At 47.3% G+C, this 24,049-nt stretch overlaps 7 protein-coding genes across 7 annotated transcripts; 4 read left to right on the top strand and 3 right to left on the bottom strand.

Moving 5' to 3' along the window:
• Positions 1–4,271: 4,271 nt before the first annotated feature.
• Positions 4,272–5,413, bottom strand: BHQ10_004658 (uncharacterized protein; the record flags this gene model as incomplete). Its single annotated transcript, XM_040877047.1, has 3 exons — positions 4,272–4,600; positions 4,669–4,951; positions 5,006–5,413. The coding sequence occupies 3 exons, from the start codon at positions 5,411–5,413 to the stop codon at positions 4,272–4,274; spliced, it is 1,020 nt and encodes a 339-aa protein (XP_040733162.1).
• Positions 5,414–6,708: 1,295 nt separating this feature from the next.
• BHQ10_004657 (uncharacterized protein) lies at positions 6,709–7,493 on the top strand (the record flags this gene model as incomplete). The annotated part of the gene is made up of 4 exons (XM_040877046.1): positions 6,709–6,902; positions 7,082–7,127; positions 7,208–7,325; positions 7,375–7,493. The coding sequence occupies 4 exons, from the start codon at positions 6,709–6,711 to the stop codon at positions 7,491–7,493; spliced, it is 477 nt and encodes a 158-aa protein (XP_040733161.1).
• Positions 7,494–8,115: 622 nt separating this feature from the next.
• Positions 8,116–9,507, bottom strand: BHQ10_004656 (uncharacterized protein; the record flags this gene model as incomplete). Its single annotated transcript, XM_040877045.1, has 4 exons — positions 8,116–8,272; positions 8,337–8,955; positions 9,009–9,272; positions 9,336–9,507. 4 exons carry the CDS (start codon positions 9,505–9,507, stop codon positions 8,116–8,118), a joined length of 1,212 nt encoding a protein of 403 aa, XP_040733160.1.
• Positions 9,508–9,921: 414 nt separating this feature from the next.
• On the top strand, positions 9,922–12,675 carry BHQ10_004655 (uncharacterized protein; the record flags this gene model as incomplete). Its single annotated transcript, XM_040877044.1, has 2 exons — positions 9,922–9,990; positions 10,039–12,675. 2 exons carry the CDS (start codon positions 9,922–9,924, stop codon positions 12,673–12,675), a joined length of 2,706 nt encoding a protein of 901 aa, XP_040733159.1.
• A 161-nt stretch (positions 12,676–12,836) lies between these two features.
• On the bottom strand, positions 12,837–16,922 carry BHQ10_004654 (uncharacterized protein; the record flags this gene model as incomplete). Its single annotated transcript, XM_040877043.1, has 1 exon — positions 12,837–16,922. One exon carries the CDS (start codon positions 16,920–16,922, stop codon positions 12,837–12,839), a length of 4,086 nt encoding a protein of 1,361 aa, XP_040733158.1.
• A 1,518-nt stretch (positions 16,923–18,440) lies between these two features.
• Positions 18,441–20,273, top strand: BHQ10_004653 (uncharacterized protein; the record flags this gene model as incomplete). Its single annotated transcript, XM_040877042.1, has 4 exons — positions 18,441–18,876; positions 18,940–19,543; positions 19,605–19,936; positions 20,002–20,273. The coding sequence occupies 4 exons, from the start codon at positions 18,441–18,443 to the stop codon at positions 20,271–20,273; spliced, it is 1,644 nt and encodes a 547-aa protein (XP_040733157.1).
• Positions 20,274–20,961: 688 nt separating this feature from the next.
• BHQ10_004652 (uncharacterized protein) lies at positions 20,962–23,643 on the top strand (the record flags this gene model as incomplete). The annotated part of the gene is made up of 5 exons (XM_040877041.1): positions 20,962–21,797; positions 21,850–22,115; positions 22,167–22,301; positions 22,351–22,441; positions 22,497–23,643. 5 exons carry the CDS (start codon positions 20,962–20,964, stop codon positions 23,641–23,643), a joined length of 2,475 nt encoding a protein of 824 aa, XP_040733156.1.
• Positions 23,644–24,049: the final 406 nt, after the last annotated feature.

Genomic DNA, 24,049 nt, shown 5'->3' with positions numbered 1-24,049 from the left:
ATATGACCAGAGAAGAAGAAGAAAAAAAGAAAAGTGCAGGACACGATGACACAGTTCGTTATGGTCGAATATAGTAACAGACAGGGGCGCCTCGGTACAGATCTTCCGTGACAATGACCATGACAGGGTTGTCAATGATAGGGGGAAGAATTCCAGGAATGCCTATCCCCCGGAGTACGTGTACGAGTAAAATATTTACGTCGAGCCCTGACATGGCATGGTGTGATGCCACTCGGCCTAGATAAACCATAAAGTATGTACTATGGAGACGTTGCACTCTAACTGGGGGTGTTAGTCTCTATACTAGGTATAGTAGAGAATTACAGGTTGATGGATTGGCGTGTCCTTAGCGGCGGGAGKTGGTCCCYGGCCCCTACGTTTGGCCTCAGCAGCGTCGCGTCGCCCAGTGCGGACTTCTCCGTGCATTGCTTCTCTGACAGACACAGACTCATGAATGGTGTGTGTACTACTTCAGAATGTACAATACATTCAATGCGAGATGAAAAAGGGAGCTATGCAGGAGTCGAGATATCCTACATTATCACCCTTATCCAGGACCGGGTCCATACCCTATCGTCCTGTTTTCGTCTTCTCTCGCTCCGACCGGATTGACTCGCGAGGACACGTGGATGCCATACGCCCTTGATAGTTGATTGTCAATTGTTTCGGGCCTTTTTGGCGGTTCGCTAACCCTATCCTTGTCCTCGCGATGTCCATGCCACCCACTGGCCAGGCACTGACCACATTGCCACCCCGTTCAGGGTTCAATTATTGACATGCTTACTTATCACGCACCTTGTAGTTAACTAGTTAATTAATTAATTTCATGACATTACATAACTAATATTGTCACTCAGTACGTTCCTGTCAAGGGCGATGATCTCATCTGACAGACCAAGAAGTCAGCAATCGCCTCCATTCTTACGCAGTTTATTGATTCCACGGGCGAAATACAAAAATAGCTGACAGATCAGATGCTACTAACAACGATGAACATGGCGCGCTTCTGAATTCGGCAGTCAGCCAAAAGAGGTCAAAGTCATGATGGATGACAGGTACAATGCATCGAACTAGTCCGAAGTTGGATTCGATTGTATGAACTTGAAAGTGTACTACTACACTGGGGAGCGCTTTGTAATAAATTGACCATCTGGTGGGAACGCATGCAGTATTCAATAGATTAATGTCATACCGACTTTGACAGACGCGGTCAGTGATAGATTGAATGTATCCCTCTAATCCACAAACTAGTGAAGCCATCTGCAGCAAGTTTCTTGATTCACAATCAACATTGAACATACAACGCGGGTTTGTGACACGCCATTTTCTTGAAATTTCTTCTGCTTCGGCCAAGAGCAGCCAAAAGAGGGGCGCCGGGGCTCCTTGAAGGGATAGCGAATGAAGCGATAGTATATGTATCATTCTGAGAAGCAGGCTAATGCACAATGAAAGTATCTGGTCGAAGGAGTTCATGTGTTTCAGTGTGAGACAGGCGGGTGATTGGCTGATGGTGAAACGGCCGTGGTAGTTAGGGTTTGCATATGATTATTTCGCGTAGGCAGTAATGTATTAATAGTGCAACGTCTTATAGTCGGGCTCATATTTTAATATTTAGATACTCAGTCTAAAAGTCAGTAATAAATACTGCATATAAATTTGTATATTAAGTCAGGAACCCGAGTACTCCCATAATTTTTAATCTATTGCACAACGTTTTATTATCGACATGCAGTTAGAGGTCAGTCCATGCATCCACCATTGGCCCAGGGATTTGTCCCTGCGTCAAAAGTGTATCATCGAGAATGCATCCTTTCTGTTAAGTGGGAATACACAGTGCAGACTAAAAATCAATCGGAGAATTTCTTCAGTCTATCGATGTGGCCCTTGCAGCAAAGGATGTATCCCATTGCAGATCTCAACGTCTGTATCTATGTACGGGGTATGGCAGTATGCACTCCGTGCTCCGTGCTCAAACTTTTCTATCAGATCTGTGATACTGCTAGTGTTTCGGCGAGTTATGCTTTGAGTTATAGACACTGTTCCAGAAAATTTTCGTTGTCTTGGCTTGGTATGTGTGTGGGCCATTGGTAACATAACATAGCTATGGAGTTTCAAGTTGGTGTTGTACATGAGCGGAAGCCCTAACTGTTGGTTAACTGGAGTACTATTTGAAATCGAGTGAGTCTTGCACTCCACTTGGATCCAAAATACAATTCCATCGAATAGAGTTTGTCAGACTTGATTTTGACTTCAAGCATGAAGGTCGCTTGACTATTTGGCCGTACAAGAGCGAAAAGTAGACGAAATTTAGGGTTTGGCTGGGTTCAATCTCCGATACTTCACTCGGACTTCGCTATAGCACGCCGAATGCCAACGACGGAATAATGAATTAATTCATGGAAAGCAACTATGCAGACCGGAATTATAGAACGAATCATTATCCGATTCGCTTTGGACTTAAGCATTACCGGGGCACTGTGGTTATCACCTAGACAGCGATATGACATGTCAAAGCAAACATGCCTAAATAACCTTGGAACATCAAGTCATTCAAAACCTTGGAATCGTTCTTTGAATAAGTCTCATTCAGTATCATAAGCAACCGACAAAATCGCATTCTTCAACACACGTTGAGGAAAACAGGTAAGTACCTCCAGAGCTCTGACCCCGACTTCAAATCTTGCTAGATAAGGAAATTATGCAAGGGATCCAGACACCAGTCGACCATTGCAAAGACAGTGACAGGTGACTGCTCAGAAATTTTTCCTTGGAAAAACCCTTTGCTCGGTCTTTGTGATTATATCTACGGAAATATCTAGCCGAATATCTAGCTCTTGTGGTGCCTTGGTAACGACTGTCAATCGCTGGTGATACCTGTCAGTTCAGTCACTACGGTGATGACTTGTTCCCTGACTGGCTACCTGGGTAACGTATAGAGAGGTCTGTTCGGATTGATGCTACCTGTAGTATCGCTACTTAGATGAGCTAGATACTACCGTCTTGGGATGATTGAGTATGGTTCATTATTCCATGCCCCAGGCCCATTTACGAGCCAGGCTCAAAGAGCATGACCCAGATGTGACCATACCAGCCCCCATATCCTCAGAGTCATCTCTGGTCATCTAGGAACCATGACCAAGAATACTTTCGCCCTGACGCTCGAACGCCATGCATGATCATCAATGGTCAAGATGTTAATTGATGGTCCAGGGGGACGTCCGGATCTTATTTGTGGCGGTGATTGATGACCGTGCAGCCTCAATGAAGAGGTAGCTTCAGCTGTTCGGCCACTACAATTATTGGACATATGTTCGTAGTTGTTTCTATATGTAGATCAATGCATGGCTCTGCTTTCAGCTCGGTGTACATGTCTGTAGCTTCCGATGACAGAACGAGGCTTATAGACATCGCATTGGGGAGCCTTGCAATGATAACGGTCTCAAACTGAGTAGATTGAGACTCAGTGAAAGAGCTCTAAGCATGACTCGGTCCCATGCTAGCCATCAGTTTTTGATCCATGGGCTTCAATCCAAACGAACCTAAGTACCATGGTGGAATTCTCTGTAGCGAGTTGGGTCAATGTTGCTATGTAGTAGTTACAGTGTCGACCTCGAGAGACTGATACTGCTACATAATCTGGCAGGAGGTTGTGCGAACCGTTGAGTTCTTCAAATATCTGATACAAAGCCATTCCCGAAATCACTTCTGTTCAACGTCTTCATTCAAATGCGTACAGTACATATTATCTAACTATTGACACAGTCTTAGCTGAAACATGAGCATCCGAGCATAACATAACATCCTTCACGAGACAGCCAACAATCAGCAGTCAACGTGGTTCCGAAGGTTTAAAAAATTGCCGAAAAATGATATACAATAATACAAAAGCGATAAATTTGGCGAATAGAAAAACAAAAGATCTAGAATATAGACCACCGAGTTTCGCCGGATTTCGTTCCATTTTGATATGCCTTCTCCCTGTCATATAATCGAGTGAACGACTTTCTTCCTTTCCCATATTAATATTTTTTTGTTGATTCAACCGAGAAATCGMCCCAGCCGTAACCGTCGCTCATTAAACGTGTAATATCTGTAACAATAGAATACAGTCGAAGAGTAAGAGATTGTCCCGTGAAGGACTTCATAGTCAGGAGCACGCATGCGTGGACGATCAAGTCTGCTGCTTTCAAGTCCTTTCAATGAGACTCTATGATTCAGTAAGTGACTTTCAGTCAATTCGACATCATATAGAGTCTAAAATGGCCCCACATTTATGCCTTGCGAGAGCGGGTGACAGGTCCCTGGCGTCCAGTTGTTGTGGCTCCGTTAGCAGCCTTGCGACCGTTGGCGATAGGACTGGGGACTTCGGCGTCCTTCATGTCGATAAGAGCCTGGCGACCAGTGTTGCTGCGAGGGCGTCCAGTCTTGGCAGCCTTCTTGTAGGTAACCAGGTAGAATGAGATGAAGAGTACGAGGTAGGAGGAGATGATACCCATGCCAGCGAATGCGGCGAATTCCTCACCAGCGCAGGTACCCATATTAGGAGCAGAGGGGAAGTAGGTGCTGGAGAAATAGGTGTAGGAAGCGAAGTAGATGAAGCCTGTTTTCGATTAGCACTTGTACTGCAATTTTGTGCTGTAATGCCATTCTGGGTAAGATTTAACATACCAAGGTCGATAACGAATTGGATGATCTGGAGAATGGTAATGTACTTCTTCCACCAGATGCGGATACCACGGGCACTCTGGAAGTAGTACCAGTACATGACAACATGGACGAGCAAGTTGAGGGTGATAGGAACCCATGAAACCGAGGTCAATCCAATCAACTGAGTCCAGCATAAGAGAGCGGTAGCGCCGTGGTGGTAAGTGTGGAGGAAAGTCAAGGGCTTCTTTTTCAAGACAAGGAAGACGGTGTCAAGAAATTCGAGGTACTTGTTAAGGTAGTTGAGCTGGCACAATCGTCAGTTTTGCCAATTACCGTTATACCCCACGGGATCACTTACGTAGTACAAAACAACCAATGGCTGAGTCCAGCCACCATTGTGGTCACAGATAGCATAAAAGACACCATGGTGATAGAGGGTGGGAATAAGCTGTTCAAGGAAGAGAACAAGCAAAATTCCACTCACAGCTGTGAGTATGAAATTGTGGATCATGAAAAGAGCGTTGAGTTTGAAAGCCGGGAGCTTCTTCATGACCTCCCGACCACCAAAGATGATAGTGTAGTATGTGACCATGGCAATGGCGGTTTCTTTAAATGTGGACATGGGCGTCTCTCCGTTGACGAAGCGGAAGTCGTCTGCAGGATATCCGACGACGGCGTCGAAGGCCTTGTTGAAGAATGGCCATAATTCGATCCCGAAGGGGCGATCGATGGTGGGAAGAGGGATCTGTTTCAGGTCGAACGACATGATTGCGGACGTGATCGCTATTAAAGATCGAATTCAATTATCAATCGCAAGATCGGGCGAGAATGTCACTGCGGCGTTGTCCGGATGGTTTGCGGCTGACGGGATGAGGTCGCAACCAGAAAAAGGAGAAGAACTGAGCTGATTAAATATACTAATGGCGTATAACTGAGATCATTCAAAGAAATGAAGTGAAGCCGGAATGGAAGAAAGGAAAGAATCGAGGCAAATGCCAGAGAAGAGCAACCTGATTGATGAAGGGAAACAGGAGAAGAGAAAGAGAAGGCCAGCGAGGCACGCGAGGCCAGAATTATTAAACAAAAAGATGCTTGGCCTAATTGGGGCTAGCGTGTTAGTGTAAAAGGGGGAACTGAGTGGAACGCCGCAAAAGTTCTGTTTTGCAGCATTTCTTCGCAACTCGCTCGCAAGCTAGGCGGAGTGATCAGCTGCACTTCAGACTAGTCAATTGGATCTGTTGTTCCGGGCGCTCCGCTTATACACAATCGCTGAATCGCATCTAAGATGTGACATCGCCGAGGCTGCTTACTTGGTACGTACGTAGTCAACAACCACATGTCATTGCTCCCCATTCCAGTTACTAGTACTTCAATGTGGATTCGTTTGATGATGTCAGATCATGCTCCTCCTTTATTACTAAAACCTCAAGGACGTCTGGTAGACAAGTGATTACGAACATAAATTGTGCAGAGCGCGATTGGCTATTTGACCAGGGAGCACAAGGATTCGGACAAAGACCTGTGTACGAGTGTTGTTCCAGAACAAGACTCGAGATCTGAGGCATTTTAAGCTCGTAGATCATGGAGGATATCGATAGCTTATACGGAGTAGATAAGATCAATTGATATAAAAGTGTCTATATCAGGTACACGAAAGTTTAGCCGTGATTGGGCGGATTTTGCACATGCAATACCAGCTTGCTCTTAAATTGATAACTTCTTTGCTTTAAAACCCTGACATATAATATTACCATAGAGAGATCTAATTCTTGAAGTCTACGATCATAGAAAACAACCTTAATGTATTCCCCTACGCAATGCATCAATTGCTTGAGTCCGCTGATATAATGATTTAGGACTACCGGATTGGGAGTTGCGGCCTTGCAGCCTCAGGCACCAAAACCACAGCATCACACCACCCGCAAAACTCCGTGGAAACCTCCAACCGCACCTCCCAATCAACCTCTTTCTCACCCACGACCTTGATACCTCCCATTGGGGACGAGCAACATCACAACAACCACATCAATTGAAATCCTCTTTTTCGAACACTCCGCTCCAATGGCCTCCACCACTCTCTTCCGCCTCGCGACGCGATCCGTCCGCCCGGCAAGAAGCTTCGTCAGAGCTTCGTCGTACGCTCCTCGCTCAATCCGCGTTACGCCTTCCTCGTTTGCCATTGCCAATAACTTCAGCACCTCTACCAAGCTTCGCAGCGGTCATGAGGAGGAGACTTACGAGGAGTTTTCTGCCAGGTACGCATTCCCATTGGAGTCGTGACGGGCGTCAGGTGCGAAAGGAAAATTGGTATTGTATGTTCGGATGTTGAATTCGAGATCATGCCATACCCTTGGACGCTGGTCGCTGCCAATAAACCCATCATCCGATTCTACATCAATTGCATTGATTGTTTTAGGTTCTAACCAATCAACAGATATGAAAAGGAATTCGACGCCGTCCAAGATGTTTTCGAGCTCCAGGTACGTTAGCGAAAACACAAGCGCTCAGCCGGCGCCGAAGCTGGACTATCAGAACCAAGTGACTAATTTCATGTTCGCAGCGCAACTTGAACAACGCTTTCGCCTACGATCTGGTGCCCTCCGTTGAGGTTCTCTCTGCTGCTCTCCGCGCAGCTCGCCGCGTCAACGACTTCCCCACTGCCGTCCGAGTCTTCGAGGGTTCGTCAATGACAATACCGTCTCTGTCCAACTCAACTAACTTTCATAGGTATCCGCGCCAAGGTCGAGAACGAAGGTCAATATAAGCAATATCTCGAGGCTCTTGAGGGTCTCCGAACCGAGCTCGGCGTCCCTCTCCAGGAGGAACTCTACCCCAAGAACGAGTAAAGAAATAGCGTTAGCACCGATAGCGTTATTTCTTGTATTTTGTTTTTGCACCTTCTTTCTGTGTGTCCCCTCTGTGTGATCATGTGTCATAGTCTGAAATCTTTCGCCTTCTCGAAATTCTGGAGAGAAATCTGTATAGATAAATAGAAAGCTTTGTGGATGAAGTAAAGTCTTGTTCCAGTAAGCTGCTGATCGTATCTCGAACACCAATATATGTACCTCTCCATGTCTAACGAGGACTCTACCTACCCCATGAATCAATCTCGCGATTGTTCAGCTGACTGGGTATAAGTTCTATATCCCTGTGTATTAAAAGAGCCTTCTTACACAAACCTGCCTATGATATATAATAAGAAATGCATTTTAAATCTGGTATATCTAAATAAAATTTCCAAACACAGCATACAATCAAAACATATCGTAAGACAATTGAAGAAACAAAAATAAAAACGCCGTTCTCCGCTATTTTATTTCCAATATGTAACGAGCAACACAATTGTCCTCAAACAATCTGTCCGCGTAGAATTACAGGAGAAGAGTGCAATTCGAGAGCGAATAAATATTAAAAAATAGGGATAATGTCATGACACATCATGTACCGCTTGATCATATACAGAGATGATCAATGAGTTCCAACGTATTTGAAATAGTTGGGGCGGCAATCTTCCTTGGCCAGGAAAGAGGCTCCCTCGTAGAATTTGCCGGGTGTGCAGCCTGAGCACTTGGGTGAGTTAGGGCAGTTGAAGTAGGGAATATGGCGGTAGCCAATGTCGCGGAACCTGTGATAATATCTTTAGTACATACTTCATGGTGATGGTAGTGGGGAAGAGGAAGTTGACTTACCAATGAATCTTGCTTGCATCCTCAAAAAGACCCAAAGCAACTGAGTGAACAGGTGCATCACCCCATCGCTCATAAAAGAATCCACCAGCACGATCAAGATAGTTGAAATAAGCCTCGTAGGCCTCGCTGCGGAAAAAGTTCATATCACCAATCTCAAAATTCGACCAGAAATGACAGGTAGAGTAGCCATTGGCTTTCTTGTTATGCTCTGGTCGCAACTTGTCGTCCACAAGCCATTCCATCATATTGTTATCAGCGATGTACTCGGGGTGTTCGGCAAGGAAGCGTTCGGTCTCGGGCCAGAGTGAAGGCAAACTTTCAGGTGCATCGAAGAGGTTGATTGTAAATCCATACGTCTTGTTGTGGTCTTGCATGTAGTGGAAGACGTCGTAGTCGACGTCGCAGTAGAATTCAACCTTGGGTTCGACTCGCCAGTAGTATCGCGTGTTGGCTAGAGCTGGATGCTTGTAAAACATGCCGCTGTTCCATCGGCACATTTTGTGGTAGGAGGCTTTGCCGGCGTATTGAAGGCCTTGTTCTTCGAGGAGTTTGTTCGATTCTTTAACTAGATCGTCATCGATCCATTCGGGAGCTTCCCAGTGATCGGCGGGGATTTGTTCTGACAATACGTAAGCAATAATTATCTCACGAGCTATTCGAGGTTGGTCATACCATAATAACACTTTGCCTTTGTTACTTCCTGGGTCTTGCGCTTAAATTCCTCCGTAAAGGGCTTATCGTTCAGAAAGGTCCAAGGATAGTTGAACTTATGGTTCCATGTGCGCTCCAGCTGCTTCATTGTCGTAACGAGCTCGCTGAGCTCTTCATTGCGTACCAATGAAAGAAGCGTCGCATTGATACGTGCAGAGTTTTCACTATCGGGGGCGTAATCGTGGTCTTCGGCTCGCCATAATATGCCTTCAGGTTCTCCGGTTGCTGTTCGCATGAGTTAGTATCGTACCTCTGATCGGCGGTTATTTTTGATTGATAAGAACTCACGATCTAGTAAAGGATCTCTTTTCATGCCATCTGTTATTTTGTCTGTATCCACCGTACCTGTCGTACCCGTAATCGATRGTATTTGCGATGTTTGCGATAATCTGTACAGGACGAGCAAGACTCCCAGAATTCCGACTGCTCCAAGGAGCCGAATTGGCCTTGCGATGGCCATGATGGCGACAGGTCCGCAAGTTCAATCAATAAGTATTCAACTGTATATGACACAAAGTCTGATGGGAAACGGTATGCGAACTCGAGAGGTTTCTCAGATCTGTCCTGAGTAACCGTATTCCCGAGCTAGACAGGGTTTGTGCAACTTGTCTGCTCAGATGGCGAGAATAAGAGGCAGCTTTTCTCCCCTTAAGCAGTTTGGCCTGAGGATCTCCAATATCCGGCGCCTTCCCATATTGGGCCTAGCACGCGCGGCCATCCACGCGTCCCGGACAAAGTTCAACAACTCTATACAACAAAACACTGACTAACAATAATCGCAGTCTCATAATCGTCACATCAGAGAGAAGGACTAACTTGGCGGTTTAGAAATACCTGGCCACCTGCCCGATGCAATCTGCCGTGCGCTATCATAATGGCCCGCTCGGCGGCCATTGGGACTCTGATCGATGAACTGATCGTCGCACTAAGACAATCAGATAAGGTACGTATGTATTGTATCAGCTTTATTTCACACCCTAACTTGACCTAGACTGTTCCCACGTTTTCAGCGACCAAAAAGCGCTGCGAGGCCATCTTAAAGGATAGCAGCACTTGGAACCGCACCGATCCATTTGCAGTCGAAAAGCAATTGGACGGCCTGCAGGAAAAATTCCGCGTCCTCAACAAAGATGACCTGGCGGACGCGTTAGGTAGTCGTCTCTCAGAGCTAGAAGTACAACGCTCGTCATGGACGCCAGAATACCTGTCTCTGCTGTTGCAACTTTCTGACCGCCCTGCCGATGTGTCAAGTGTGCCTAAATTTGAAACATCCAGCTACGACAACGCGTCAGTTCAACTCAAATGGTCAGAGATAGATGCGATTGGAGCCGAGTTTGCCGATGAAGATATCTGGGGCGACGTTGACTACGGTGCAGCTTCTTCCGATTCGGAGACTTCGATTGCTTCTAGTGATATCTCGATCCCGAGAATACTACCTCAAGGAGCACAGCCATTGCGGGACGAGTTCGTAATACCTAATGAACTTCTCACGTCTGGCGAGGATGCCGACTTGGTAAAGACTATAAAAAGCGGCCATTTCTGGGAGTACGACTCCGCTGGTATTCGCGAATTCGCGCAGAGTCATACTCGTTTCATCACGGAGCTGCAGGCGGCTCGTGAGATATTGTTCATGCTCCAGGGACTGCCTACATCATTATTTTGGCAGATCGATAACAGTATCGCTGTGGATAGAAGATACGCTCTTAACCACGCCTCCATTGCGGCATTTCTACATATGCTCCGTTCTTATGCCGATATTGGCGTAGAAATTGGGAAGTTGAGGACATTTGTCAAGATTCCGCAGTGTGTGGTATTCTTACAAACATTCACCAGGGGTGTTGAGAAGGAGTTGACGGATTTTGATGCGTTCTTATCAAGAATGCAACTGAGCTATCTTTCGCCAGGCAAGACCGTCACGGTCAGTATGTTACAACTGACAGAAGAGGTCCAGAAAGAAGTACGAGTACTTTTGCTGCTCGCTGATCTCGTGGTCAAACTGGGATCTGCGCCACCGGAGCAGTCATTTCTTTGTCTGGATCTGTTATACAACCTAGTTTGCGTCAACCAAGCCTCTGGAAACAAACACGAACACAAGTCCCTCGCAAAGCTATTTTTCTCCTGTTTTGAGGCTTATGCACGACCATTGCGCTTGTGGTTGAGGAGCGGAGACCTTGAGGCTTCCCAGGATCATTTCTTTATCACCGACTGTCGACACGATCATGACATGCAAACTCTGTGGCATGACTGGTACCTTTTAAGAGAAACTTCTGGTCATCTTCATGCGCCTACATTCATCAAGCCGAGCGCCCGTAGGATTCTCACCACAGGCAAGAGCATGGTTTTCCTACGACATCTGAACGTCGCAATTGACGAGCTGGAGTCATCACATTGGCAGCCGCTGGACTTCGATGCTGTCTGTCCAGATGATTCGACTTGGCAACTCTTACCCTTTTCCAGTCTCTTAGACCAGGCTATCGGGAATTTGATTTCGACGAACCACATCCTCGCTTCTAGTATGCTGCGCGAACAACTTAACGGGCAATGCGGATTGTGGACATCACTTTCTGCACTACAGTATATTTATTTATGCAAAGACGCTTCTGTGTCCACCACAATCGACAGCAAGATCTTTGCATCGCTCGACAAACGCGGCGGTGTCTGGAATGATCGCTTTCTTCTTACCGAGTTGGTACAAAGCGCATTTGGCGAGACTGACTATGTGGATACATCTCGACTCATAGTGCGTTCGGCTCGCAAGACGTTCCACGACTTTGAAAGTCAGAGCCGGAAAGTCAAGATACTGAAGTCGATTTCGATAGAATATGTACTTCCATGGCCTGTGGCTAACATTATCACCAAACCTGCTATGAGCATGTACCAACGCATTTCTACATTTCTAATGCAAATACGACGCGCGAAGTACATTCTTGAACGACAACGACTACTGAAAAGGAATGACGCTGACGACAATGATGAAGATGAAGATGACGGCATGGGCTACATCATTCGACACAATCTGCTTTGGTTCACCAACATCCTCTACGGTCACATCACCGATATGGTCATAGCCACAAATACGGAAACCATGGAAAAGACGCTCGCAGAATCGCCAGATATAGATAGCATGATTTCCGTGCACGAAGCGTACATGTCTGCGTTGGAGGAGCAGTGCCTTTTGTCGCACAATTTAGCGCCTATATATCAGGCAGTCATCGCCCTGCTCGATTTGTGTATTCACTTCGCAGATATCCAAGCTGCGCGTCATGGAGAGACGAATCGATACGATACTTCGCACCGGTCTTCAACGGTTCTCAAAGGTCAGCACTCCAAACGACGACGTCGCCGCAAACGAACGGAAGATAGCTCTGACTCCGAGGATGATGACGATGACGATAATGATGAACATGAACAAGACGGTGAAGATAATGAGTACTACGACGAAGGCATGACTAGTATATCTTTCATCGAATCGTCGTATTCCCACAGACTGGGACACGTCATGAGACAGTTCCATCGATCACTGGCCTTTGTGATTGCGGGATTGAGGGGCGTGGGGAGGGTGGATGGACAGCAGAGTTGGGATATACTCGCTGATCGGTTGTCGTGGAATGCGCAATCGAAGAAGTGATGTACCCATACAGAAACAAAAGATAGATACCCAAGTTATAATACGAATGAATAAAAAGCATTACGAATTTCATATACCGAAAAATGATTATTGGATTCCCTAAAATATATCCGTAGACACAAATTATGTATGTTTTTTTATAAAGCTTTCCAACGCAGCATTTAACCAACCCATCGGCGAGCACTATAAAAGATGCGTCCCCAAGGACCAACATCACCCCATTTATCCGCATCAGCCGGCAGCCAACTAGCAACACCACCCAAAACAGTACGTTCAGGATGAGGCATGATAGCCAGTACACGACCATCAGGCGATCTGACACCGGCGATACCCTCGGGACTTCCGTTGGGGTTGTAAGGGTATGTCATTGTGGGTTTAAGGGTGGCATTGTCGACATATCGGACGGGCGCGAGGTTATGTCTGACAAAGTCCTGTGCGGTGACGTTCTTGGTCATTGCGAAGGATGCGCGGCCTTCGCCGTGAGCCACGGCGATGGGGAGTGATGAGCCGTGCATGCCGTGCAAGAAGACAGACGGCGCGGAAGGATCAGGGTCGGAGATGTGCACCATCGCGACACGGCCTTCGTACTGTTCGCTGGCGTTTCGCTCAAAGCTTGGCCAGGATTGGGCGCCGGGGATGAGCTCTTTGAGACGCGAAAGGAATTGGCATCCGTTGCAGACACCGAGGGCGAATGTGTCGGGCCGTTCGAAGAAGTTTTTGAATTCCTTGCGGGTTTCTTCATGGAGTAAGACGGACTTGGCCCAGCCTTGGCCTGCGCCGAGGACGTCGCCGTACGAAAACCCACCGCAGGCAGCTAGACCGGCGAAGGCGGCCAGTGAGACGCGGCCGGAGATGATGTCGGTCATGTGGACGTCGACAGCGGTAAAGCCGGCGAGGTTGAATGCGAAGGCCATTTCAGCCTGGCTGTTGACACCCTGTTCACGTAGGATGGCCACACGAGGCTTGTTGTTGAATGGGGACATCAAGCTGGTGAGGATGGGTAGGCATTTGTCTTTGGGATCAAATTTGATGTTCCATGAAATACCTGGGTTGGTATCTTCGAGGATGTTAGCAAACTCTTGGTCAGCGCAGGCTGCGTTGTCTCGGAGTTTCTGCATGTGGTAAGATGTATGCGACCAGATCTGTTGAATTTTTCCTCGGGGTTGGCGGTAGATCAATTTATGCTTGTGGTAGATGGTGAGATTCTGCTTGGGCTTCTCAGAGATACGACCAATGCGCTTGATTAGGCCAGGTGGTGGTCCACATGTAGCGAAGCAAGAACGGAATTGCATCTCGTCGGCCTTTCGGACCTGGAAGACGGCACCGAGTTCTTCGTTGAAGAGAGTCTCCACAGTGCTTTGGATATCGCCTGTCTTTTGTAAATCATCAAGCATGATTTCAACACCACAGCGTCCAGCGAACATCATTTCAGCTAGTGTTGTAAAGAGACCACCATCGGAACGGTCGTGGTATGCTAGTACAATGCCTTGCTCGTGGAGTTGTTGCGTGGCATCGAAAAAGTCTTTGAATAGTTCCACGTCACGAATGTCGGGGCTCTCGTGACCAACCTGCTTGAAGACCTGCGCGACAGCTGAACCACCAAGCGCTTTGTAACCAGATGCAAGATCAACGAACATGAGAACGGTTTCACCAACATCCTCGACACTGCGCAATGCTGGGGTCCATGTCTTTTTGAAATCTTCGACGGGGGCAAAGGATGAAATAACCACAGACAATGGTGCAGTAACTTCCTTGGCCTCCTTGGACTTCTCATCGTTCCATTTCATCTTCATCGACATCGAGTCCTTGCCAACGGGGATGCTGATTCCGAGTTGAGGGCACAAGCTGAGACCGATGGCCTCGACTGCTTCGTAGATTGCGGCACCTTCTCCTGGATGACTGCTGGCTGACATCCAATTAGCTGAAAGCTTAACTCTGCTAAGACGATCAAACAAATCGGCAGCAGTAATGTTCATCAATGACTCTGCAACAGCCATACGGGCGGAAGCAGCTGGCGAAATGAGGGCAAGAGTAGGCTTTTCGCCCATCGCCATGGCCTCACCGGTTCTGATGCCTTGGGTAAGAGAGGTGGCTGTGACGGAGACATCTGCAACTGGGGTCTGCCAGGGTCCTACCATTTGGTCCCGAGCAGTGAGACCACCAACAGTTCGGTCACCAATGGTGATCAAGAAAGATTTGGAACCAACTGCAGGAAGAGAGAGCACTCTGCTGGCGGCTTCTTCAAGCAGGTGTTGCTCTGACGGTGCAGCTGGGAGATATGTCGACAAACTAGCATCAAAGGCAGGCAACTTCAACTTTCGCGAATCAACCTGTCTGGTCATCTTGGGCGGCTTTCCAAAAAGGACTGAGAGTGGAAGGTCGATAGGCTTGGGGTACTCCTTTGAGTCTCTGTCCAAAAGAACAAGCCGTTTCTCTTCATATTGTTGAGATTGCTCTGCCCTTCCGACAACTGAGAAGCCACAACGCTCACGCTTGCAGATGGCAGTGAACTTGTTCATACCTTCCTCTCCGACGGCCATAACATATCGTTCCTGAGCTTCACAACACCAGATTTGCATAGGACTCATACCACGGTCTGCACAATCGACTTCTCTGAGCTCAAATGTGGCGCCCAGTCCAGCGTCATGGACCAATTCCGGGAGAGCATTAGACAAACCACCAGCTCCGACATCGTGAATGAATTTGATGGGGCTGTCTTCTCCCATTGCGACACAAGCGTTGATGACTTCTTGAGCTCTACGCTGGACCTCTGCGTTGCCACGTTGCACGCTAGCAAAGTCCAAATCTGCAGAACCTTCTCCAGAGGCAAGACTAGATGCAGCACCTCCACCAAGTCCAATAAGCATGGCAGGACCACCTAGAACCACAAGGAAAGATCCGGGCTTGACCAATTTCGGATCCTTGAGTGCATGTTGAGGTCTGACGGTACCTACACCACCAGCAATCATGATAGGCTTGTGGTAACCTCGGATTTCTTTCTGACCATCTCCGATATCAAGCTCGGTGAGCAAGGTTCGGAAGTATCCAGCTGTGCATGGACGTCCAAACTCGTTATTGAAAGCTGCACTTCCAATAGGAGCTTCGAGCATGATATCCAAGCTGCTTGCGATGTGATGAGGCTTTCCAACATCAAGTTCCCAAGGCTGTCGGAGGTCTGGAATTAGAAGGTCCGACACACAATATCCTGCCAATCCAGCTTTTGGCCTTGAACCTCGACCGACGGCTCCCTCATCTCGAATTTCACCACCTGAGCCAGTGGCAGCACCAGGGTATGGTGAAACAGCAGTAGGATGGTTGTGCGTTTCCACCTTGGCCAGTATATGTACCTGCTCCTTGGTCTGCGTCCACTCACGGGTTGCGGGGTCTGGAGCCCAGAATCCGGCATTTTCGCCCTGCAATACGGCTGCGTTGTCACTGTACGCACTGACTGTGTACTCTGGGTTCTTCTTGTGTGTGTTTCTAATCATCGAGAAGAGGCTGTTGGGCATCTGCTTGCCATCGATGACCCAGGATGCGTTGAACTGCTTATGACGGCAATGCTCAGAGTTGACCTGAGCAAACATGAAAAGTTCGACGTCGGTAGGATTGCGAGGTACGGGGCCGTTCGAAGCGTATGCTGCAACAAGATAGTCAATTTCAGATTGATCTAATGCCAAACCCAGTCGTTTGTTGGCCTCCTGGAGGATCTCTGTGGGTGATTTATCGCCGGCATCGAGAGGGACAGTCTCCAAGGGAAGTGGGGGGTGGTCGGAAAACATTTTGGCGAGATCGGGCTCTTCTTGGCTAATAATCTGTGTCATCCGGTCGTGAAGATGATCCAAGTATCCTTCTTCTGGTGTTGAGCCTTTGGAGAAAAGAGCCGAGATCTTGATCCCTCGTTCGATGCGCTTGACGAACGTTGCAAGACCGCAGACGTGCGAGATTCCGGTTGCCTGCGAGCTCCATGGCGAGATTGTTCCAACTCGAGGATAAACATGAAAGTTCTGTACGTCGCCATCAGTTGGTTCGAACGTGGGGGATATATCGAGAATGTCGCCGTATCGAAGAAGTTGCTCAAGAATTGCTTCTTGAGCAGCCTGCAGAGGCTGAGAAGTGTGAACGTAGTGAACCCATTGGGCTCGAACATCAATTGCTCCAATTTCTAGCGCAATTGCACGACCCCGAGACTTGGAAAATGCCACAGGTCCCGGGATGGCCAGGTACGTCTGCTCATTGGAGGCCACCATCCTGAGATCGGTAGATCAAAGGGTAAGTGGAGGGTGATATAATTGAAGAAAGCAGCTATGAATCAGCTCATATCACATTGATTGATTTTGTAATCAATCAACAAGGCACATTGGCTGTGCTAGGTTGAACAAGCTAACCAGTATGACTCTTGTCGTCGGACAAAAAAATTATCTGTGACGCTCCATCCTCGTTGATAGTCGCCCCGCACTAGTCCATATTTGGCCTATCGACCCTGAATTTGCTTATCAGTCACGTGCGACAGTCACTATACTTATATAGGTAAAACGCTGTGCACAACGCAAGACCCTCATTCCTCGATGGAGGGTTTGCAAGCTCTAAATATGACAGAGTTCAATCACTGGCCCGTGTATATATCAGAGGCAAGAAAGCCACGCCATCGAAAAAGCATCTTATCAAGATCCAGCAAGTTCGAATGGCAGCGGAAGTTATGCCGGCCGTTGAATTTCGATTCCCAAATAGGATTAGCTCAATGAGCTATTCTATAGAGGAAATATGCTGCGTCGGAGAAAATGCTATATATTGGGTTTAGCGGCAAATGGTGGTTCATCTTCCTCTTTTTCGCCCCAAAAAAAGCAGTGATACTTCTCCAATTCTCTGCCCTACTAGTTAACTGCTCCACGGAACGCTTTCCGGCCCGCTTCTTTCGGCATTGCTCAAGATGCGAGTCTGTCACTTCTCGAAGTCCCGACCTTAGATTAAGGACGGACCGATCCAGTCTAATCTCCATTCTAATGCTCGATTCATGTTTATTGACAGGCAGACAGTTGTTATCACAGAGCGGGTTGGGCGCCGCGGGCTTACTGTAAGCCGCCCCAGCCGTCATGTCGTTCTCGCTCTCAGCGAGATGGTCACTTTAACATTCCATGTCTGGTGGTGTTGTCATCATTGTTCGCGATATTACAGATGATTTGCACTTATTGGCTGACTTCATCCCAGATACGTTATTTCTCAAGTAGCAATGATGTATTGTTGACGAGCGATTCGCCTGACCTTTGTGTAGGTTTTACGTAGGTAATTTCGATTAGGCTATCTTTTAATTTACTCGTGATTTAAAACTTCATAATCAAGAACCCAAATCTTAATACACACATCGAATTGAACCGGGCTCACAGTCATCCATCAATATTGGTTGGTCTTCGGTCCGTCTCGCTCATTAAGCCTACGAGGCATGTTACCGCTTTAGGAAACCATCTCAGAATTCCCGATTAGGAAATTTTGGACTCTTTCGTGCAGGCGAAGTCTAGGTCTGTTCCACCTTAGAAAACTTATCACGGAGACTGTGGAAAGGACTCTGTTATAAATACAAGTCAAATCCCTTTTAATTATGGATTCTGAATAACAACAAATACCGCCATCTTCAAAACACTGCACAACACTGGTGAATCATCAGCATACACAACAATAACACACAACACACTAATTAGTATCAACTCAACACTACTTTCGGATACGAGACAATACTATCGAATATCAAGCATCGCCTTCGGTTATACATCATGTCTACACTAGGAGGCGAAGCTCCACCTCAACAAGCGCGCATGCGATCGAGAACCCTCTCACTGGGCTACGACGACGGCGATGTCGACCCCACGGGGCTACCTTTTGGACACCTCAACGAAGGCGCCGATCTAGAAGAATATGTCACAGAAACACGAACTGGAAACATTGTTCGACACACTCGATCAAATGTGACTGGTGAAGTCGCCGATTGGAAACTAGTCACTTTCACCATCGATGATGTGGAAAACCCTAAAAACTGGTCCAAGGCTTATAAGTGGTATATCACCGCAGTCATTGCATTCACATGTTTTGTCGTGGCGTTCGCGAGTGCTGTCATTACTGCCGGTCTCGATGGACCTGCCAAAGAGTTTCATGTTTCAATGGAAGTCTCTCTTCTTACTATCACTGTGTTCGTTGTTGGCTTTGGTGTTGGTAAGTTTTTAGATCCCTCAAGTTCGCTTGCTTAGATACAGATACTAACGCTCGGTTCCCTAGGTCCTATGGTATTCGCGCCGTTATCTGAAGTCGTTGGACGAAAACCCGTCTACGTGGTCACACTATTCATTGCCCTCATTTTTGAGATTCCTTGTGCCGTCGCGCCCAACATTGGAACACTTATCGTCTGTCGAGCCATCGATGGTATCGCCTTCAGTGCACCTATGACCTTGGTCGGAGGTAGTCTTTCGGATCTCTGGAAAAATGAAGAACGTGGTGTGCCAATGGCCGCTTTCAGTGCCGCTCCCTTCGTTGGACCTGCCATTGGTCCGCTGGCAGGTGGTTTCCTCTACGATGCTGCCGGTTGGCGATGGCTCTATTGGATTCAATTGATTCTTGCTGGTGTTACCTGGGTCTTGATCACTTTCACCGTCCCGGAGACGTACGCTCCGGCCTTGTTGAAAGCCCGTGCAAAGAAATTGCGCAAGGCTGAGAATGATCCAAAATTCGTGACTGAGCAAGAAATCGACTCTCGTCCTCTGGGTCAAAAGATTCGTATCTTCATGCTACGGCCATTCCAATTGTTGTTCCTCGAGCCCATTGTCCTCTTCATTTCGCTCTACATGTCCGTTTTGTACGGTTTGCTGTACATGTTCTTCGTTGCGTATGTCAATCCAGCACTCCCATTCCTCGTTAGAAGTAAACCTCGCTAACAATATTTTCAGCTTCCCCATCGTCTATCAGGAAGGAAAAGGCTACAGTCCCGGTATTACCGGTCTTATGTTCATTCCATTGGCCATTGGAGTCGTCCTTAGTGCAACGTGCGCCCCATTCGTCAACAAACACTATCTGAAGATGCATGCCAAATACAACGGCAAGCCTCCAGCGGAAATTCGACTCATTCCCATGATGTTCTCCTGCTGGCTGATTCCCATCGGTCTCTTTATCTTCGCCTGGACATCATATCCTCGCTTGCACTGGATTGGACCTACCCTCGGAGGTTTTCCAGTCGGCTTCGGCTTCATCTTCTTGTACAATTCTGCAAACAACTATCTCGGTAAGTACACCAAACTTTGAACTCACCATACAACGTTGGGGAATAACTGCTAACAATACTCTCAGTGGACACCTACCAACATCAAGCAGCATCCGCCCTCGCAGCCAAGACCTTCTTGCGATCAATGTGGGGAGCTGGATGTGTCCTTTTTACCGAGCAGATGTATCATAGACTCGGCTACCAGTGGGCTAGCAGTCTTCTCGCCTTCTTGGGACTCGCGTGTTGTGCAATTCCCTACGTTTTTTGGTTCTACGGTGAGAGGATCAGGTCATTCTCCCGCTTTGCCTATGTCGAAGACGAGGAAACCAAAGCAGTGCCTTACGACTCGGAACACTAAGGATGAGACATCAGGCCTATGAGGCAGAATAGAGTTACTCTGTAGAGTATGGGAAGATTTACAGGATAGTATATTGTTTTCAACATTGAACAGAGGGGGCTTCTCTAAAACAAGCATCACAAGCATACTGGCAGCGTTCTTTTTTTGACTTCCATCTGGTTGGATTTGTTTTCTTTGGGGCATGATATCATATGGGATAGATTAAATATTTGTTAATAGGTCATAATAATATGCTCATTAAATGAGCTTCTCCGGATCATCAGGACGTCAGTTGACGAGGATAGAACCAATAAATATAAATATTGGAAGAAGTTGAAGATAAAAATGGCCGGATTAGGCAAACAACGGCCTCTGGGCGGAGTGCGACCAATCACGTCATCTGGGCCCGCTGATTCAAGGTTGGATTCACGTGACTTTCGGTCTAGAAGGAAAGATCGTCGATTGCCGGAAACAAACATCGCAGCCAATTAATCCCGAAACGTCAACTCTCACTCCGCTGTTGTTGCATCTCGATACCCATTTTTTGCACGTTTATTTGAAAAGTATCAATGGGAATATGGAATTGCTTGTATATCCCGTCAATTCATGACTCAACCGCACCAATAACTGTTCAATTCCATAGCCCGCGCATCGACAACGTCAGCATCAACGATTCGATCCACAGTCTCCAGCCCCTCACCATTCATTCATGGCTTCATATTATTCGCGACCCGATTCATTCTCCCCTGGTGTGGGCAGAGGATTGAATACCGCCCAGAATCCTTCAATTTCTGATTTACCTCAGGCACAAATAGACGCAATCATCAGGACGAAACGCAAAGCGCGAGAACCCAAAGCTTGCTATCCATGCCATACCAGAAAAGTCAAATGCGATCGTAATCTTCCCTGCGATGGCTGCGTCAAACGAGATCATGCAGACCTTTGTTCTTACGAGCGACCGTCGAAAAAGCGACAAGCGAACACGGCATACCTGCCCACAGTGATCAACGATGATTTGCCGGAATCGGGTATCCCGAGTGTAGAAAGCTCCGGCGTTCAGGTCAAATCAGAGACTGTAGATGCAGAATTCGACTCGGGTGGGCGAATTTCCGTGCCTCGTGAACATTGGAATAATGTGTGCAACAAATTGAAGGAAATGGAACAAGCGATATCAACTCTGAGAAATGGTCTTGAGCAAATCGACGGTGGCCGTGCCTCGGTCGCCATGGCCCCGGGCAGCGTTCAAAGCGTTGATGCAAATAACTCATCGGCTCSAACATCCCCGGAGCGTGAGGGTATACACACTACACATACCTATGGCGAAGGCACAGTCCATCTCGGATCGCGATCAGTGTTGGCTTACATCTTGAACAAGTCTGGTTCTCTCCAGGCCCAAGCGCTTCTTGAAGGTGGCATCCTACCCAAACTCGGTCTTGACAATGAGACTGCTACATATCCCTTCGTTGATCTATGGTCTTCCGATACCTCTGCGTTCGATGTAAACGCAGTTTGTGGTGCTCTGCCCGACGATCAACAAATATTAGAGTCAGTACTAAAAGTCATCAGTGTGACTGGATTTCATTAACAACTCGTTTAGGTTCTTCCATTACTATAGAGACATTGCCGGCACCCTTTATCCCGTATTGGTGGATGTCCCTGGGTTTGAAAAGAATCTGCACACCTTCCTACAGAATAGGAATGCAGCCGGAGGCATTTTGAAACAAGGCGAGGATCGAGGGCTTTCACAACGCCCCTTTGGCATGAACCTGGCCTTTATTGGTCTGCTGTTTGCTGTCCTGGCATCTGGGTGTCAATCGTCAGACCTTCCTAGCCGAGAACGAGAACTTACATCCCAGGTTTATGGTGAGTTATTCGCATTAGTCTTCGTTGGTCCGACTTACTGAGTGTATCCAGTCTGCTGTGCATACCAATGCCTTCGCATGTGCAACTTCGTCTCTCAACCAACTCTCGAGGCAATGAAAACGCTGCTAATTATTGGTAACGTTCTTTCGTATAATATGAATCCTGGTGTTTCTTATGTTCTACTAGGTATGTGTTCGGTCTTTCTATGCTTGCTCACTACTTACACTTTAAATAGGAATGACGATGCGCATGGGCCTTGCTTTGGGACTTCACGTCGAGTCGAATCGATTTGACCCTGTCGAGCGGTACACTCGACAGCACATATGGTAAGACGATTGGACCTTTAAGCAAGACAATAATGTTGACGCGTGTTCGGTTTAGGTGGTCCATGGCTTGGCAGGACAGCCATTTCTCCCTCTCTTATGATCGGCCATCAACGGTAGCAGTCAGCCAGCCTGACATTTCCGACAGACCTGAATCCAAACCGGGGAATCGCGACTATTTTGAGACCATGTGTAGGATCATATCATTAACACTCGAAGTCGTTCGCGGTCGAATGGTTCACCCTCATTCCCACATGAGTCTCAAAAGCATGCAAACATACAAAAATCGAATACAGGAATTCCTTGCAGATGCGTCTCCGCATTTGCGGGAACGCCGCTACTGTCAAACACCTATGGATCATCTTCAAAGACTTGCGCTGAGAGTGCACTCATCATACATAACTTCAGAACTTTGCAGACCAGCGTTGAAGGCCGAAGCTGACAAAGACGATCCACTACAACCTGTGGTCCGTCGTTACTGTATTGAGCATCTCATCAGCACAGTCGAATCTTATATCGAACTGCACTCATTCAGTACCCATGGCTCGCGCGCTTGGATTACCTTGCAACGTGCGATCAGCTGCGCGTTTCTTCTAGCCGTCATTGAGGAAGGAAAGACCGAACCAAAGGTTAGAGAGCTTCTACACGAACTCGAAGTCATAATTTCTGAACGAGCCACTGCCGAGGGCGGATATGACTCTGGCACGGCCATCGTTCCTCCTGGGGTTGAAAGTATGAAGTCCCCTGGAAATGTGGCACATAATGGAATGGCCACAGGCTACCCACATTTTGACACTATTCAAGGGGTGACCAAAGCTCACTTATCCGTTTCAGATTCATATCAAGGCGCGCAACCTGCATCGATCCCGGCAAACATCACAATGGACACCCAAACGCAATGGGCAAAGCCTCTTGTACGGACTCTACGCGCATTGCAGAAACTCAACATTGCTTTCGATTCGTACAACGGTCAGCCTGGCAGTAGTCATACGACTTCGCTCGGCTCCGCAGAAACCCTATCAGCGCCGCACACCCTGGGATACAGACGCACCTCATCTGCGAACTCCCAGCCCCAAGCCGGATATACGCCGAACGTGGGATCGCTACCTCCCCCGACCCCCGAGAGCTCCAGTAGCGGTGACTGGACGTACCCGAATCTCCTAGATAGGGCTGCAGAGTACATTCATCCTCCTCTTTGGGGATGATCCATTATTTATTACCATCGATTGATGACTAGCATCACTTTTTTTTTTGGTTGTGGCGTTCAAATGATTGATTGATATCAAGGATATAATGGGTCCGAATTGTGCATGAACTCATGGAGTCGTTGGGTGTTTGTCTTAAATATTTCATTATTTTGGAGTTTTGTGTGTCTCTTTCGAGCCGGATACTTCGTACCTTTCATAGGCGTACTTAGACACACCCTCAACTGTACAGAACTTTTTCGCAATCTGATTCTGACCTTGACGGCCATAAGCCTGCTTCGGACATTCTATTCACTCAACTATTCTTGGAAATTTTACCAGTTGATAATTTCATTACTTCTTATTCAACGATTCAACGCCTACACTTGTACTCCAAGTCCATCCATCAACAGTAAACCTGAATAAA

This window comes from Talaromyces amestolkiae (assembly GCF_001896365.1).
Source record: "Talaromyces amestolkiae strain CIB chromosome Unknown scaffold8.1, whole genome shotgun sequence".
Classification (NCBI taxonomy): Eukaryota; Fungi; Ascomycota; class Eurotiomycetes; order Eurotiales; family Trichocomaceae; genus Talaromyces; species Talaromyces amestolkiae.
This window is presented reverse-complemented; position numbering and strand designations above follow the sequence as displayed.